This window comes from Pseudopipra pipra, chromosome 16, assembly GCF_036250125.1.
Source record: "Pseudopipra pipra isolate bDixPip1 chromosome 16, bDixPip1.hap1, whole genome shotgun sequence".
Taxonomy (NCBI): domain Eukaryota; kingdom Metazoa; phylum Chordata; class Aves; order Passeriformes; family Pipridae; genus Pseudopipra; species Pseudopipra pipra.
Window position 1 is genome coordinate 15,381,991 of NC_087564.1, and position 14,490 is coordinate 15,396,480.

A 14,490-nucleotide genomic window follows, 5' to 3' on the forward strand; every position below is an offset into this window, starting at 1 on the left:
TGGTCGAATGTCGTGGCTGGAAACAAAACCTAAACAAGCAGAGCGCAGTCCATCACGGGGAGCTGCCAGCGCGGCTGACAAGGGGCTCCAGCCGCTCCGACATCCCACCCCCGGCGGGGCGGGGGCCGGGCCACCGCCGTCCTGGGGGGACGCGGCCAGGGGTCCCTGCGCTGGCCACGGGTGCTGAGCCCACCCCAGCATCGCTCAGAGGGCTCTGAGCCTTCAACCAGCACAAAAACAGTCCTGGTTTCATCTCTTCCCACTGCTCTCTGACGATATCCCAGTTTACACCGGTCATAAAGCCCCCCCAGGCTCTGACACAACACTGGTGGCATCTGTGTTGGTCCCTGGTGCCCCTGACACCTTTAGGGATTGTCAGCACCATGCCCCGTTCCCCACAAACAGGCCACTGTTTGCATTTAACTCTGACATTCCATTAAGCCCATCCCTGCACGTGTCGCTCCTCCTGGGGCTGAACAGGAACGTGTCCAACCTCAGCTCCAGCCCGGAGCATTGGGACAGAAAATACCGTCACCTCCACGGGCACAACGGAGGTGCCAGCTGGGAAATGGGAGCTGTGAGGAATAGAGCACCATGTGTGGGTGTAACTCCACCCTGGAGGTGGGAAGAAAGGGGCTGGGGGTGGTTGTGCATCCCAGGAGAAGCGGGACCTGCTGCCTCCATCACCCCGGGCAGCAGCAGCGAGGAGGGGAGGCACCTTGGCAGGATGGGCAGCTTTGGGATGCTGCACAATGGAAGGAGCCACAGCCAAAGCATATTTGCAAACAATGCAGGGCCTGAGGGCCCTTCAAAACACATAATTAGCTCATTAAAGAGACAAATACAAGTCACTAATAAGATATTAGAGGTTAATTAAATGTTTTCCCCATCTTTAATTAAGGGAAAACTAGTTAGTACAGATTCAACTAATTTCTGCAGCCTCCTGTGATGACCCTCGATGGCTGCAGATTTGGAAATCTATTGAGATTACTGAGCTGACAGGGCAGAGTTTGGGGATTTTGCTCTGCTTGGGAATTAGGGGGAAGCAGGAATTTTCATCCTAAGGGTCAGAAATGCTCTGCTCTCTCAGCTGGGTTACTCAAGGGACATAGGAAAGGATGTGATACACAACTCCCTCTCCCTAACCCGGACCAGGCATTTATTCAAAACTACTGCTGTTAATTGTTTTCTTAACTAGGCAGTTCCTACAGACCATATTCCATCTGCAAAACACCTCCTGTGCTCAGGGGCTGCTGCTCGAGGGCCTCACCCACCACCCCTGGGCCCTCAGTGCCTGTGTCAGCACTGGAATTTGGTTTAGCAAAATCCCACTGGTCGCCCACCCCAGAGTCCAGCTGGTTTCCAAAGGTTTTATTATGGATGGTGGATCCACCATCCACTCCCCACACACACACAGAGCCCCATCCACACATCCACACGTCCCCCTTGCCACCCGGAACAGTCCCGGTCAATACAGATCAGCAAGATTTATATGGAAGAATATTTAATCTGGTCAGGGCGGGGAGAGGGGCCATCTGTGGTTTTATTTCTTAAATATTTCTCTCTACTCCAGAAAAGTCCATTTCTTGCCAGAAAAGGTCCGATATAAATTAGAACGAAGGGAGGAGGTTGCTGGTGGGGCGGCCACGAGCATCCCTGGACCACGATGACCACGAGCATCCCTGGGCAACGACCATGAGCATTCCTGGATTGTGGCAGCCACGAGCATCCCTGGACCACAGTGACCACGAGCATCCCTGGACCACAATGACCACGAGCATCCCTGGACCCCGGCAGCCCGGAGCATCCCTGGATTGCAGTCCTGGCTCCAAACAGTGCTGAGCAGAGCAGGTCCCAGCGTGGTGGAGTGCCCCGGGGGTGGCTCAGTCCCACCCAAAGTCCTGCCCTGTCATCTGGTAGAACTTCATGTTGAAGGGTCTGTAGAACTCGCGCAGGCGCTGCACCACCTGCGGGTCGATCCTGGGGTGGGGCCGCCCCTTGGACTTGCCCAGGCAGCGGGGTTTGCTGCCCTCGGGCTTCTTCAGGCAGGGGAAGCCCTTGGTCTCATTGAAGTAGAAATGTTTGTCCGTCACCACCCTCTGCAGGCCCAGGAAGTCCTGGACACGGCCCATCTCCCCCGCCGGGTCGCTGACGAGCCTCTCCCCGCTGACGAAGAGGAATTTGGAGAGGGGGAAGTACTGCAGCCAGTTGTCCAGGTGCTTGGCGTAGATCCCGATCCTCACCGCGCTCCAGCTCGTGTCAATCAGTCCCGTGCTGGTGTTTTTGAAGGCCAGGGCCTGGAAGGAGGGGATGGAGGGGTTTTTGGAGAGGGTCTGTGTGTAGTCCGAGATGGCCCTGGTGACCGGGTTCCGAACCACCACGATCAGCTTCGTGTCCCGGGACATGTTGTAGATGCGCCGAGGGGCCTCCTTGGTGACAAAGTAGCTGGGAGTCTTCTCCATGGTGATCTGTCCCTCCAGAGTCCTTGGCATCAGGCTCCTGGGGAGACAGAGGGGCACGGTCAGGGCTCAAAGCACAGCTGCTCTGACCTGATGCCACGATGAGCAGGAACAAGCCCCAAAACCTGCCCAGAAATGCTCAGGGGCCTCCCAACAACAACCCCCTCTCTCCTTCCTCTGTCCTGCCAGCCAGGGACACCACCTTGTCACACCCCGCTGGTCACCTCCTCATCTTCAAACTCCTTCCCAGGAGTCCCCATGTCCTGGTCTCTCCATTCTGCTCACCCCGTCTCAGTGTCCCCTTTGTCCCCTCCAGAGTCTGTCCCTGGGAAGGGACTCCCTGTCACTCTGCCCCACCAGCAGCACATCCAGGCTGTTGGTCCCCCTTGGAGGTTCTCCACAACCCCCTTCCCAATCCAAAAATCCCTTCCCAGGACACTCCAGGACCCGCTACACACGTTTTGGGGCGGGACTGGTTTTCCTCCCCAGCCTCCAGGCAAATTTCATGTCCTGGAGGTGCTGACCTACCACCTGGGACTGGAAAGAACAAAATCCCATCACAGGGGTGATACCCAAGCAGTAACTGGGGATGGAGATGCCCCCAGGGCTCCCTCCTCCTCTGCCCCCAGCCAGCGAGCAGTTAAGGCCAGAAAAATACAGTTTCCTTCTAAAAAGAAAGGCAGGAAATCTCGGAGGGCCCAGCCATTGAGCTGGGGAAAATTCACTGCCCTGATTGTTCCCTCGTGCACTTTAATGAGGCATTAATTACCAGAGAAATTACCCAGCCATGTCACCCTGTGTGACAGAACGGGTCCTCCCTGCCACCAGCACAGGCACCTGCCCCAGAGCTCTTCACATCCCCCTCTTCCACTTCCAAGAAAAATCACAGAATTCTGGAATGCTTTGGGGAGGGACCTTAAAGACCATCCAGTCCCACCCCCTGCCATGGGCAGGGACACCTTCCACTAGCCCAGGTTGCTCCAAGCCCCATCCAACCTGGCCTTGGACACTTCCAGGGATGGGACAGCCACAGCTTCCCTGGGATCCCCATCCCACTGCTCGGAGGGTTGTGCCCAGCAGGGATCTGGGTCCCCACAGCATTTGGGGACAGGGACAGGCCACACTGCAGCCAAGGCTCTGCTGGGGGGAAGTCAGGGCTCTGCCCAGCAGCATCTGTTCCTTATGTAATGGGAAAAGCTTGAGGTTTCTGGGATTTTTTCCCCTGGACTCAGGAAAGAACACTTGATTAAAAGCACTTGTGAGTGATGCTGGGCCCCGCACAGCTCCTTCCCCCAGACAAGAGGCAAAAGCCACTTGTGGCTTTCCCCCCCCTTTTATTTTGTAAATTTTTGCACAGTGCCAGTTTTTAGAGCCATTTCTTGTTCCCGGTGTCCTCTCCTGGCAGCACTCCATTGGCACCAGTGGGATGCCCTTCCAGAGGTCCCTAAATCCTGGGGCAGCCGTGGGTCCCTGTCATTTCCAGCAGCTTTTCCCCATCACCCCAAATAGCAGCACTTACCAGAGAGGCTGACTGACAGAGTTCCTGCTGGGAAGCACCTTCCCAAACCAGGATCAGACCATCACACCCACACCTGTCCCCTCCCTGCTGTGCCCATAACCAATGAAAACCCAACGGCACAGCCCTGGACCCACTGGGAGCGCACCTCCTCCCTGCCTGGGAGCACACCTCCACCCTGCCTTGGAGCACACCTCCTCCCTGCTGCCTGGCTCCCCTGCCAGCCAAGCATCCTCAGTCACATTCAGACAGTGCCACAGGGTTTTCCAAGCTGCTTCCTGCAGCTTCTCCGGGCAACTTGCTGAGGCATCTCTGCAGCGCTTCCCCGGGAGGCCACTGGGATTTCTGCACAGCACAACAGCTCCTTCCTCCTGCTCACCCACCCCAAACCCTCTCAGCAAACATGGGCTTAAGACCTAAACCAGTCCCTCTCCTCAGTGGGCAATAAAATGTTTATTATCAGCAGCAAACACTTGGGATGACATGATGGGACATCCTGGAGAGTCCACACTAAGCCACAGCAGCACTTTCCTCAGCCTGTGCTCCAAACCCTCCACCTTCCACTAGCCCAGGTTGCTCCAAGCCCCATCCAACCTGGCCTTGAACCCTTCCAGGGATGGGGCAGCCACAGCTGGAAAGCCTCTCTTACCCCCCTCTTCCTTCTTGCAGAGGGACAACAAGGGTCAAGCTGATCCCACAGTGCCAAGGCCATCCCTAAGGGGCCTGTGGGGCAGAGGGACCCCCAGAGCCCTCCAGGATCCCACTCACCCACACCCAGCAGTACCAGCACCTTCCCTGCCCCCATCCTGCTGACCCAGGGCTCCTCAGCTCCCGGGAGCTGCACCTACTTTAATCAACACCAACCACACCATCCAAGGCTTAATCACCATGTAATTAACAGAGAATATTTAATAAAAACCCACATCAGGGCAGCTCTGTTTGCACAGGCACCCCCAGAGCTGCGGCCCCTGTGCCTGTGCTGGGGTGCAGAGACCTTCACCCCCAAACTGCCCCCCAGCAGGGACAGCTGGGTCCCAACATCCCAGGATCCTGTCGGGAACAGGGGCCTCCAAGCACTTAATTGTGCAGCACCTCCTCTTCCTGAGCAGCTCAATCACCCCCAGCTACTTGGGAGATAATTACGCAATTTCACATTATCATTAACTCCCTAATACTTTCCCCTAAATTACCCCAGTTAATTATTGATAACCCCGCTCTCCCTCCAGATCTGGCTTAAACTGGCAAAGAGCAGAGCGGGCTTTGTTATGCCCCACTTTAATGCAAACATTGGAAACTTTAATTAAATTTGCAGTTAATTCTTATTGACCTTAAGAGAACACCAGGCAGTGCCTACAGGTACGTGACACTGCAGTGGGGGAGCCCCAGGCAGCCTTGGAAGCAGTTGGGATTTCAAGAGGAGACTGTGCCCAGGAGGAGGGATACAACCCTTTTAACCTTTCTATTAAGCTGATAAATTGTGATTTTTAATTAATAAAACAACTGGCATTTGAGAGGCATCAGAGATGGGATTTCCTACACGGACATATTCAACATGTGAAATGTTTCCTCTGCTGAGGTAACATGCAGGAAGTTACAGCAGATAAAATGAAGATAAAAATGCAGAAATGCATTAAATACTGATTAACAGCCGTGGCAGGCAGGGAATCAAAGCAGACTTCAAAAACTGGGCCGACATAACTTTCCAGAGTTAATTGGTTTGTGATTCCTCAACTCTGGGACGATTTTGTTGCAGAGGAAGGAGAACTCCTCCCAGCACAGAGCTGAGAGCCCAAGGGATGCACCCTCAGGAGCTCAACCTCACTGATAAATACCTCTGCAGCCCAAAGCATCCCTGAGTTATCACCCAGGGCAGCTTCATGAAGAAAATTAACTCTATCCCAGCCAAAACCAGGAGAGCAGGACAGGCCCTGCCTACAATTCATCCCCACTGAAAGGCCAGGCAGAACCTTAGCAGGGATACAAGTCCTGCACTATGGGAAACCCCAAACCCCAGATCAACCCCAGGGGTGATGGGGGCCATCACATCAGGGGGGTGGGTACTGCGGGCTCAGGGCTTACAGGTTCTATATTACCACCAAAAAGAGATAAAGAGGCAAAAAAAACCCTCTTCTCTATTATTATTTTAAGAAAAATGAGCATTGACCAAAAAGCCCAGACAAAAGGAGTGAAAGGAGGGGATTTCTCCCGGGTGGGACATGGTTGAGAGCTTTCTGCAGGGCAAAGAAAGTGACTCTTTCAAGGCACTAAGATGGGCCATGGGACGACGTGGGGGACAAAACCCCTGGGCAGGGGACACCCCACGCTTCCAGAGGACCCCCTCCCTCCCAGGCAGGGTGACAGGGGCTCTGTGGGGGACAGAACTGTTTTTGTGTAAATGTAAAACAGTTTGGAACCGGGAGAGGGGGGACAAGGCTCGGGACAGATTTATCCTCTCCCAGCAGACACCCGGTACCACCCGGATCTGCATATGAATCACCCCCAGGCTTATCTCAGCCCCAGGGACAAGGCTGCCTTTGTGGCCCCACGGCAGCTATGAAGTTGTTAAACTGGAACCAGTTATGGAAACTCGGAGATATCGGCCTCTTCCTTCCAGGCAGCTCCAATAGCAGCACCTTTGCTGGGAAGAAAGGTGTGAGAGAGCAGGGAGGGGGATCGGATGTCGGGAGGGACAGATCCAGCCCCAGATCCCTGCTCCCGGCTGCTGGGGGACATCCCAGACCCCCCATTCCCCAAAAATAGCGGGGCTATGTGTGGGCAGCTTTGCTTACCCCCATCCCGGGCCACTCCATGACCTTCTCTTCCCAGAGGATGCTCTGGGGCATCTGTTGAACCTCTGCAGAGCTTGGAGGGCTGAGCTGGGAAGGCTGAGCTGGGAAGGCTGAGCTGGGAAGGATGTACTGGGAGGACTGAGCTGGGAAGGATGCACTGGGAAGGCTGAGCTGGGAAGGCTGAGCTGGGAAGGATGCACTCACCAAGCCGCCCGGGAGCAAATTAGCCCACGTTCCTTTCTCCTCCTCATTACTGTGATATTCCCCCTCTCCTCCGAAGGGGCAGCGGGTCCTGCCAGTGCCCCCCAGCCCGCAGAGCCCCCCCGGCGTTCCCCATCCCCGAGCCGCCTCCATTATTTTTTGATTCTTTCACCAATTCAAAAATGTGCAAATGAGGCCGCGGCTTCCCAATCAGGCCTGGCCGGGAGCTAATTGGCTTTAAGCAGGGAAACCTGAATATGCTAATGACGGCAGTAACAAGCCCGTGATGCGCCTGGAAGGGGAGCCAAGCCCTGGGCTCCACCACGGGCTGACTGAGACACGTCAATTAACAACAAGGAAGATAATTTATTAATGCTCCTTTGCACCCCCCTGCCCTTTGCTCCTAATTACAGTTTGATACATGAAACACCGAGGAGGTTTGCCGGGTCCTGCTCCCAGCTGGAGCATCCCGGGGCAGCCCCCAGAGCCTCCTCCTGCCCCCCAGAAGCCCCTGTCCCCATTAAGCCATAGCCCAGGACCACGACTGGGGGGTCTCCAGAGGACCCCAGAGCTCTCCCACCACCAGACCACGGGGACAGGGTTCCTGGGCTGGGATTCAGGCAGATAAAGAGGTGCAGAGGAGGAGGAAAATGCGATGGACTGGGTGCTGCTGCCTGCCAGGGCTGTGCCCCACAGGGTCCAAGCCCCCACAAACCCTTCCCGAGGGGTTCCCTCCCCGGCTGGGCTGGAGGGCAGGAGGGGAGCAGCAGTGGGGGGTGTTGGGGGCTCTGGGAAGGGCCAGAAGCTGGGGAGTTTTGGTTTTGATGTAGCATCAAGATCTGGGAGATGAGGAGTGAAGGAAAGGGGAGAAGCTGGAGCCAACATTTGCATTTCTAATGGAGTGGCCCTTCAGTCACCTGACACCCAGCTATGAACCCCCACAAGGACTGGGGCCATGGGGGAAAACACATCTGCTTTGTCCACCTACAGAGTCCCCCAGACTTCTGTGTACCCCAATTCCCTGGCAGGAAGGGACAAAAAAGCCTGTGCCCCCCCAACCCCACAGTCCCCACACCAACCCCAGCTCCCACACACCCGGCACTTCCATCCCCATCCTGCCCATGTGTATGGCCAGAGGCTGCAATTAGGGGCAGCTCCAAGCCCTGAAGGTTTTTTCCTTGCATGGTTGTTCCAAAGGCTCTGGTGAATGCACATCACAGCCAGTGATTATGGAGGGCAGGAATCAGTCTTAACAAGGACACAGCTCCTTCCCTGCTCTGGAGCTACAGCTGTTTGGCCTCAGCATCCATGGGGGTCGAGACATGGGGTCCCTCCTCACTCCTCTCCAACGTGGAGCTGATATGGGGTCACCCCAAAATCTGAGCAGCTGAACTCCCCACTGACTGCTGGGGATACCTCACAGTCTGCACCACTTGGATCCCCCCGTGCTTGTGCCAAAAGGGGTGACCCCGGACCAAAGCCCTGGGACTCCTGCTGGGGTCCATAAAGAGCACCCTGGGACTCTTGCTCCCTGATGGAGTCACCACCCACAGCTACAGAAATGAGCACGGGGACCCCACAGTCCATGGGGACATTTCCTACCCCTGGAGCTCACCCAGAGATGGAACCACAGCAGGATGGTGCTGCCTCAGTGGCTGAAGGGGGATGTGAAGCAAACCCACCCCCGTGTTGAGCAGCATCTCCCTTGCAACAAGCACAGACTGAATAACCATCAGCAACAAACCAGCTGAACCCACTGCTTGGCTTGAAACAGGTGGGGAACAGAATCCATGAATCCCCAAAAACCCTTCAGAAAATGGGGGCTGCCCAGGCATGGTGGGACACTGAATCCCCAAAAGCCCTTCAGGAAGCAGGGGCTGGCACATGCCCAGCTCTGGTGGGACGCTGGACTGGGCTGGTGCACAGCAAGGGCAGGGATGCCGTGGGCACACACGGCCTCTCCATCCCCCTGGAATGAAGCAGGGCTGCATGGCAGCAATTAGAAATCCTCTTCTCTCGGCTGGCTCCCCAGTGTCCCTTTGATTCCCCGTCCTGGGGGCGAGGGGACAGCCTGTGGCAGGTGTCTTGCCTGTGACCCGGGTCAATCGAGGGCTCTGATCTCCAAATGACCCTTCCCAGCAGTGCCTGTGTAGCTGCGCTCAAACAGCTTGCAGATGAAGGAGCAACAGACTGGAGATGATTTATTCAGGAATTAAAGGTTCAGTACCCCTTTTAAAGGCTGCGCCTCGGCACTGTCAGCCTTCATTGCACACAATTAAAGGGGTTTGCTGCCCCGGCCCCCGCCCTCCTGCCTTCCAGGGGAAGGAAATCAAACAAAACCAGCCCCCCCGCCAAGCCCCGGCCCCGGGGGGGTGGAACTGTTGAAGGACTTGTGAACTCGGTGCAGGAGTGGCCCTGGGTTCCGGCCTGGGAAGCTGCTCCAGCTCCGTTCTCTGACAGGGAACAGCTCGGCTCTGCCTGGGATGGGGGATGCAGGCACTCGAGTTGGTCCCCAGTCACAGGAAGGGGTGCTCGGGGCTGGAGTCCTCTTGGCCCCTGTGGCATCGGTGCAAAGCCTGTTCCTGCAGCTGGGGCTTGGAGAAACACTCCTGGACCCTCTCCCTTCTCCTGGTTATCCTTCCTCCCGACCCCCTCCACAGCTCAGCACCTCCAGGCTCGGAGCCGGGAAGGGTCACCTGTGACCTCACACCAGCAGGACTCAAACACAGCCTGGAATTTCCCTCTCACACCTGAGAGGGGAGATAAGGATAAAACCTGCCATCATCCCGATTATTTTCTCCCCTTCCAAGCTGTGGGAAGTGTGGTGGTTGGGGGGGGGGGGGGGGGAGCGGCGCTCGCGGGCGCGAGCAGCAGGAATTCAATGAAAAGCTTCCTTCCTCTTAGGAAAAGAAAGGGAAGGAATCGGCTGGCAGCGGCGCTGTGATAATCCCTTTCCAAGGCAGTAAATTTTCCTGCAGCTCCCCCGGAAAGTAATCCGGCGGATTATTGCACCTTTCAGCACCACCAGCCTTTAAACAACGCTTTGCCCTCCCCAGGCATCTTGTGCTGCCTGACCTGACCTGCTGTCTGAGAGCGGGCAGACACAAATCACCCTCTCCCGCACCCACACACAGGGGACGGATTTTATCCCCCTGGTAACTGGGATCCTTTGGCGCTCCAATAAATAAGGAAAAATTGCTCTTAGGGGCTGTGCAGCTCAGGCTGGGGAGGGGAGGGGACCCCACAACCCTGATCTGATGGGTGTGACACGATGAACGCACACTTAAGACAATTCCAGCTATTTTTTTATGGACCAGTTGTCCCCAGTCTCAATGCTCCAAGCAAGCTGTTCAGATGCAAAATCTTTTGCTGCTAAATAAACATAGAAAAAAAAAAAATCCCTGAGACCACTCTTAAGTATGTCTAAAGTCTTTGTTTTCAATTACAAATAAAACCCCACACATATTGGTTTTCACTAAATTATTCCCTGCAGCAACGGGCTGGTTGTTCCCTGTTTCCCACCTAGATGGAGGAGAGCACAGGAAGGGCATAAAAAGGTCACAAAAATCACTTTTTTTTTTGCAGCTTCAAAGTTACATGGGCAGAAGAAATGGGAATTCTTCCACTTCCTGATGCTTGATTGAGCAAAAGGAAAAGGGAGGGACTTTAAAACTCACCCAGTGCCACCCCCTGCCATGGGCAGGGACACCTTCCATTATCCCAGGTTGCTCCAAGCCCCATCCAACCTGGCCTTGGACACTTCCAGGGATCCAGGGGCAGCCACAGCTTCTCTGGGCAACCTGTGCCAGGGCCTCCGCACCCTCCCAGGGAAGAATTTCTTCCCAATATCCCATCTCACCCTGCCCCCTGGCAGTGGGAAGCCATCCCCCCTTGTGCTGTCACTACCATTCCAAGTGCATCCATCCCCTCTCTGCCACGTCCTGGGGGACAGTGGCTGCAGGCAGCCCCAGCCCACGAGCAGTGCTGGCCTGAGCTGCCAGCTCCCAGCTAATTAGCTCAGACCAATTAACGAGGGCACGGTGCAGGTGGCAGGACCTGCCCCACCCTCCGCCGTGCAGGGTCCCTGGGAGCCCTCCCTGCCCCAATCCCGGGGTGCAGGAGAGGGGCACCCCCAGCAGCCCTGCCCACCCTGCCAGCCCTGCCGACCCCGGGGAAGGCACCGGGACAGGAGCCCACGTTGGACACCCCGGTCCCGATCCCGCCGCAGGTGCAGGAGCAGCGGGAGCGAGGGAGGAAGAAAGGAGGAATCCACACATGTCTGCCAGAGCGAGACCTTCCCGCTGGCCGGGGACTGGCAGCTGCTTTGATTTGATTAACAGATGCTGACGAGGCATCGAGACAAGTCCCCAGAGCCATGAATAATTTCAGGGTATTTGTGTTTATTTGATCTCAGTATGGGGCTGGCCCAGCCCGGCCGGACCCTCACAGAGCACTGGGGAAGGGGCTGCCGGGCTCTCCAGATGGCCATTCCAAGGCCACCGTGGGCAGGGCTGGCTGTCCCTTCCAGTCTGTGCCCCCGAGAGCCCTTCATCCCACTCCTCACCCTCCTCCTGCACAGCCATCCCTCCAGGTAAGGGGGTGATGGGGCCCCCCAACAGCTTTCAGGGAATAGAGAAGGTCCCCCCAGCCTCGTGATTTTTAACGTAACTCATTCCAACATTTTCAAGCCACAGTTTCTTCTCTCTTAACCGGGCAAAAATGGGTACTTTGAACTCCCTGGTTCCTGGGTCAGAGCTGGGATTCAAAGCTGTGTGCCAGGGCCACCAGGTCCTGCTGGAATCACCAAGGCTCAGATGGAGGTTGGAAAGGAATTCCTCAAGGCTGGATGTAATGACTTAGAAATCAAAGACCCTCTGAGTATGGGGTGAGCCCATCCCCTGCCATCAGAGCAACATCTCTCCAGGGGGGATCCACTGCCTACATCTCATGGAGGCTTCTGCAAAAATGCTTTCCCAGCCTGGCTCTCCCCTGCTGAACAAGCACTGAGTCCTGCTCGAAGCTTCAGCCTCAAACCAGCCACGAGTGGTTCTGAAACATATCCAGAAGTGTCTCATTTCTACCTAAGAAAACATAAATGCTGACCCCACTGAGGTCAGCAGTGGGGCTGTGGGGATCCACCAGCACCATTTCCAGTGATGGTTTTAAGCTCTCTTGGCCAGATCCACAAAGGAATTTGGGATCATGAAGTTCACCAGGATCGCTGGTGACTGCAATCCTCAATGCCCCTGTGGGGGGGATCCCCCTCACCGCCCCAAACCCCTGAGGGAGGAGAACTGAGCTGGTGCCTCACTCCTCTCCTCCTCCAGCCTCCATCCCATCCTGCTGGGAGCATCCCCTTGTCTGGGGACACCCCGTGCCCCCAGCACCAAACCCCTACAGCACTGGACACCCACCCCAGCAGCAGGGTGTGGGCAGGAGGTGCCCTGGAGGGGACAGGAGGGGGGACAGAGCCAGCAGTGCCCCTCCTGCCCTCTCCATGTGGTGCTGGACCAGCCCAGCTCTGTCTGAGCCAGCAGCAGCTTCAGGAATGAGCCCAAAGCAGGGCCAGAGCTGCAGGGTTTGGCCCCAGGGAGGAAAAGCACCATATTGGTGCAATTACCTGAGTTTAGACAAACCTCCACGGGTGCTTGGGCCGGGCTCAGGGGTTGGCAGAGGAGCAGCAGCATCTGCAGCACCAGCTCTTGGCTGGGGCACCGGCACCCTCGGTGGGCTGGGGCAGGGAGCAGATGTGGGGCAGGGGGAGGACAGGAGGGAGGATGGAGGCAGGGGGAGGACAGGAGGGAGGATGGGGGGCAGCGATTCCACAGCTGCACATGGGCAGGAGGGGCAGAAATGTGCTGAGGCAGCAATGCCACGATGGCAGAGCCCTGGTCCCCAGCCAGGGAGGATCCAGGCATTCCCACTTTCCCAATAATGCCTTTGACAGCTCGGGCAGGTGATGGCAGAGCTGCTGCTGCCTGGCCCTGGCAAGAACCTGATGGCCTGGAACAGCCAACAGCTCTGCAGAGCCCCAGGTTGCCCCGGGTTGATCCATCCGAAGGTGACGGTTACTCCCGACCCCTTGAGAGGTCACCTGCAAGGATGAGGGATGGAGCCAGGCCTGCCCAGCCCTCCTCACCACCACCTTCCCAGGCTGAGCAGGGCAAAGGAGCCATAACTTCACCTCAAAGGAGAGAGGTTTCACCCTGTGGTGGGAGAGTAAAGCCTGGAAGGTGCCCAAAACCATCCCCTTGTCCTCCCTCCCGGAGTGGAGGTTCCAGCAGATCCATCAGTCAGATCCCTGCATCCCAGTGCCACAGGTCAGAGCCTCCTCCTCAGTTTTGGGGCCTCCCAGGGAAGAGTTCAGCCTAAAACCCCCTTGTCCTGGTCTCCATCTCCTCCCCTGGCTGTTGTGTCCCACCGAGCAGGTTCTGGCTCTCCACAAACACACCCTCCGTGTGTCCCAGCTCACGGTGGCTCCGAGCTGGAGCAGCTCATCTGTCCCTCTACCACCCACAAAAACCCAGGAAAGGGTTTGTTTGGTGTTTGTCTCGGGTCAGATGCTGCCATGCTGCTCTTGTTGGGATGAAAAATACATCCAGTTTTCCACAGAAACAACAAAGATTCCCCATCTGTGTCAAATTTGTAATCCAGCCTGGGGGAAGATGGGAAACAAATTTAGCTCTTTTTTTTTTTTTTCCTATCAGCAAAAGCCTCATTTCCTGATGAGGAGCTTCGCCCCGGAGCGTGGAAGGGATGGGAGCCACCATCCCTTGCACAGCCCAGGCTGCCCTGTGCCATCCCATCCTGTGGCATCCACCAGGACACCGGCAGGAGCCGGGTCAGGGGGAAGTGGGAGAGGAGCCCTGACATGGAGCAGCTGCCAAATGGTTCTTCTCCCCAACAACCTGCTCAGCCACTTCCATCTGTGTGAGGGGCTCCCCTGCCCAGCCTGCAGCCCATCACATGGGACCTCATCACTGTTTCCTCCACAGATAAGGGAGAAGCCTCAGAAATCCAGCCAGGCTTGGCCAGGAAGGCTCAGGGATGCTGGGAATGCTGCTGGGAATGCTGCTGGGAGCCCAGTGGGGCGGCAGCTCAACCTCCTCCCCTCACACCGAGGCTCAGCTGGTACCCAGGCGAAGGAAGTCCCCCACTGAGGAGGGGGACAGGGGTGGATTATGCTCTTTGCTGCAAGAAAAAGGAGAGCTGTTTCTCCAGCCCCTCAGAAAGGGACTGTGGAGACGTTGGGAAGGCTCAGAAATGTCCCAGGCCAGGTTGGATGAGGCTTGGAGCAACCTGGAGCTAGTGGAAAGTGTCCCTGCCATTGGCAAAGGGTTAGACTAGATGGTCTTCAAGGTCCATTTCAGCCCAGACCAGTCTGGGATTCCATGATATGGAGGTTTCTCCAGCTTCCTGAGCCATGGGCAGCTCCCAGCTCCCTGTCACCAGCACTGGGTGAGCCCCAGGGGATGGAGATGGAGGCTCCATCCACCCAGGGTCTCTCACCCCGGCGTTATTTCTC

At 56.6% G+C, this 14,490-nt stretch overlaps 1 protein-coding gene across 1 annotated transcript in view; it reads right to left on the minus strand.

Annotated features, from left to right (window-relative positions):
- Positions 1 to 1,412: 1,412 nt before the first annotated feature.
- Positions 1,413 to 14,490, minus strand: part of HS3ST6 (heparan sulfate-glucosamine 3-sulfotransferase 6) — a 30,859-nt gene continuing 17,781 nt past the window's right edge. The window contains exon 2 of the mRNA XM_064673389.1: positions 1,413 to 2,499. Within this exon, the coding sequence (XP_064529459.1) occupies positions 1,884 to 2,499 (616 nt within the window). The 3' untranslated portion in view covers positions 1,413 to 1,883. The remainder of the gene's footprint in view (positions 2,500 to 14,490) is intronic.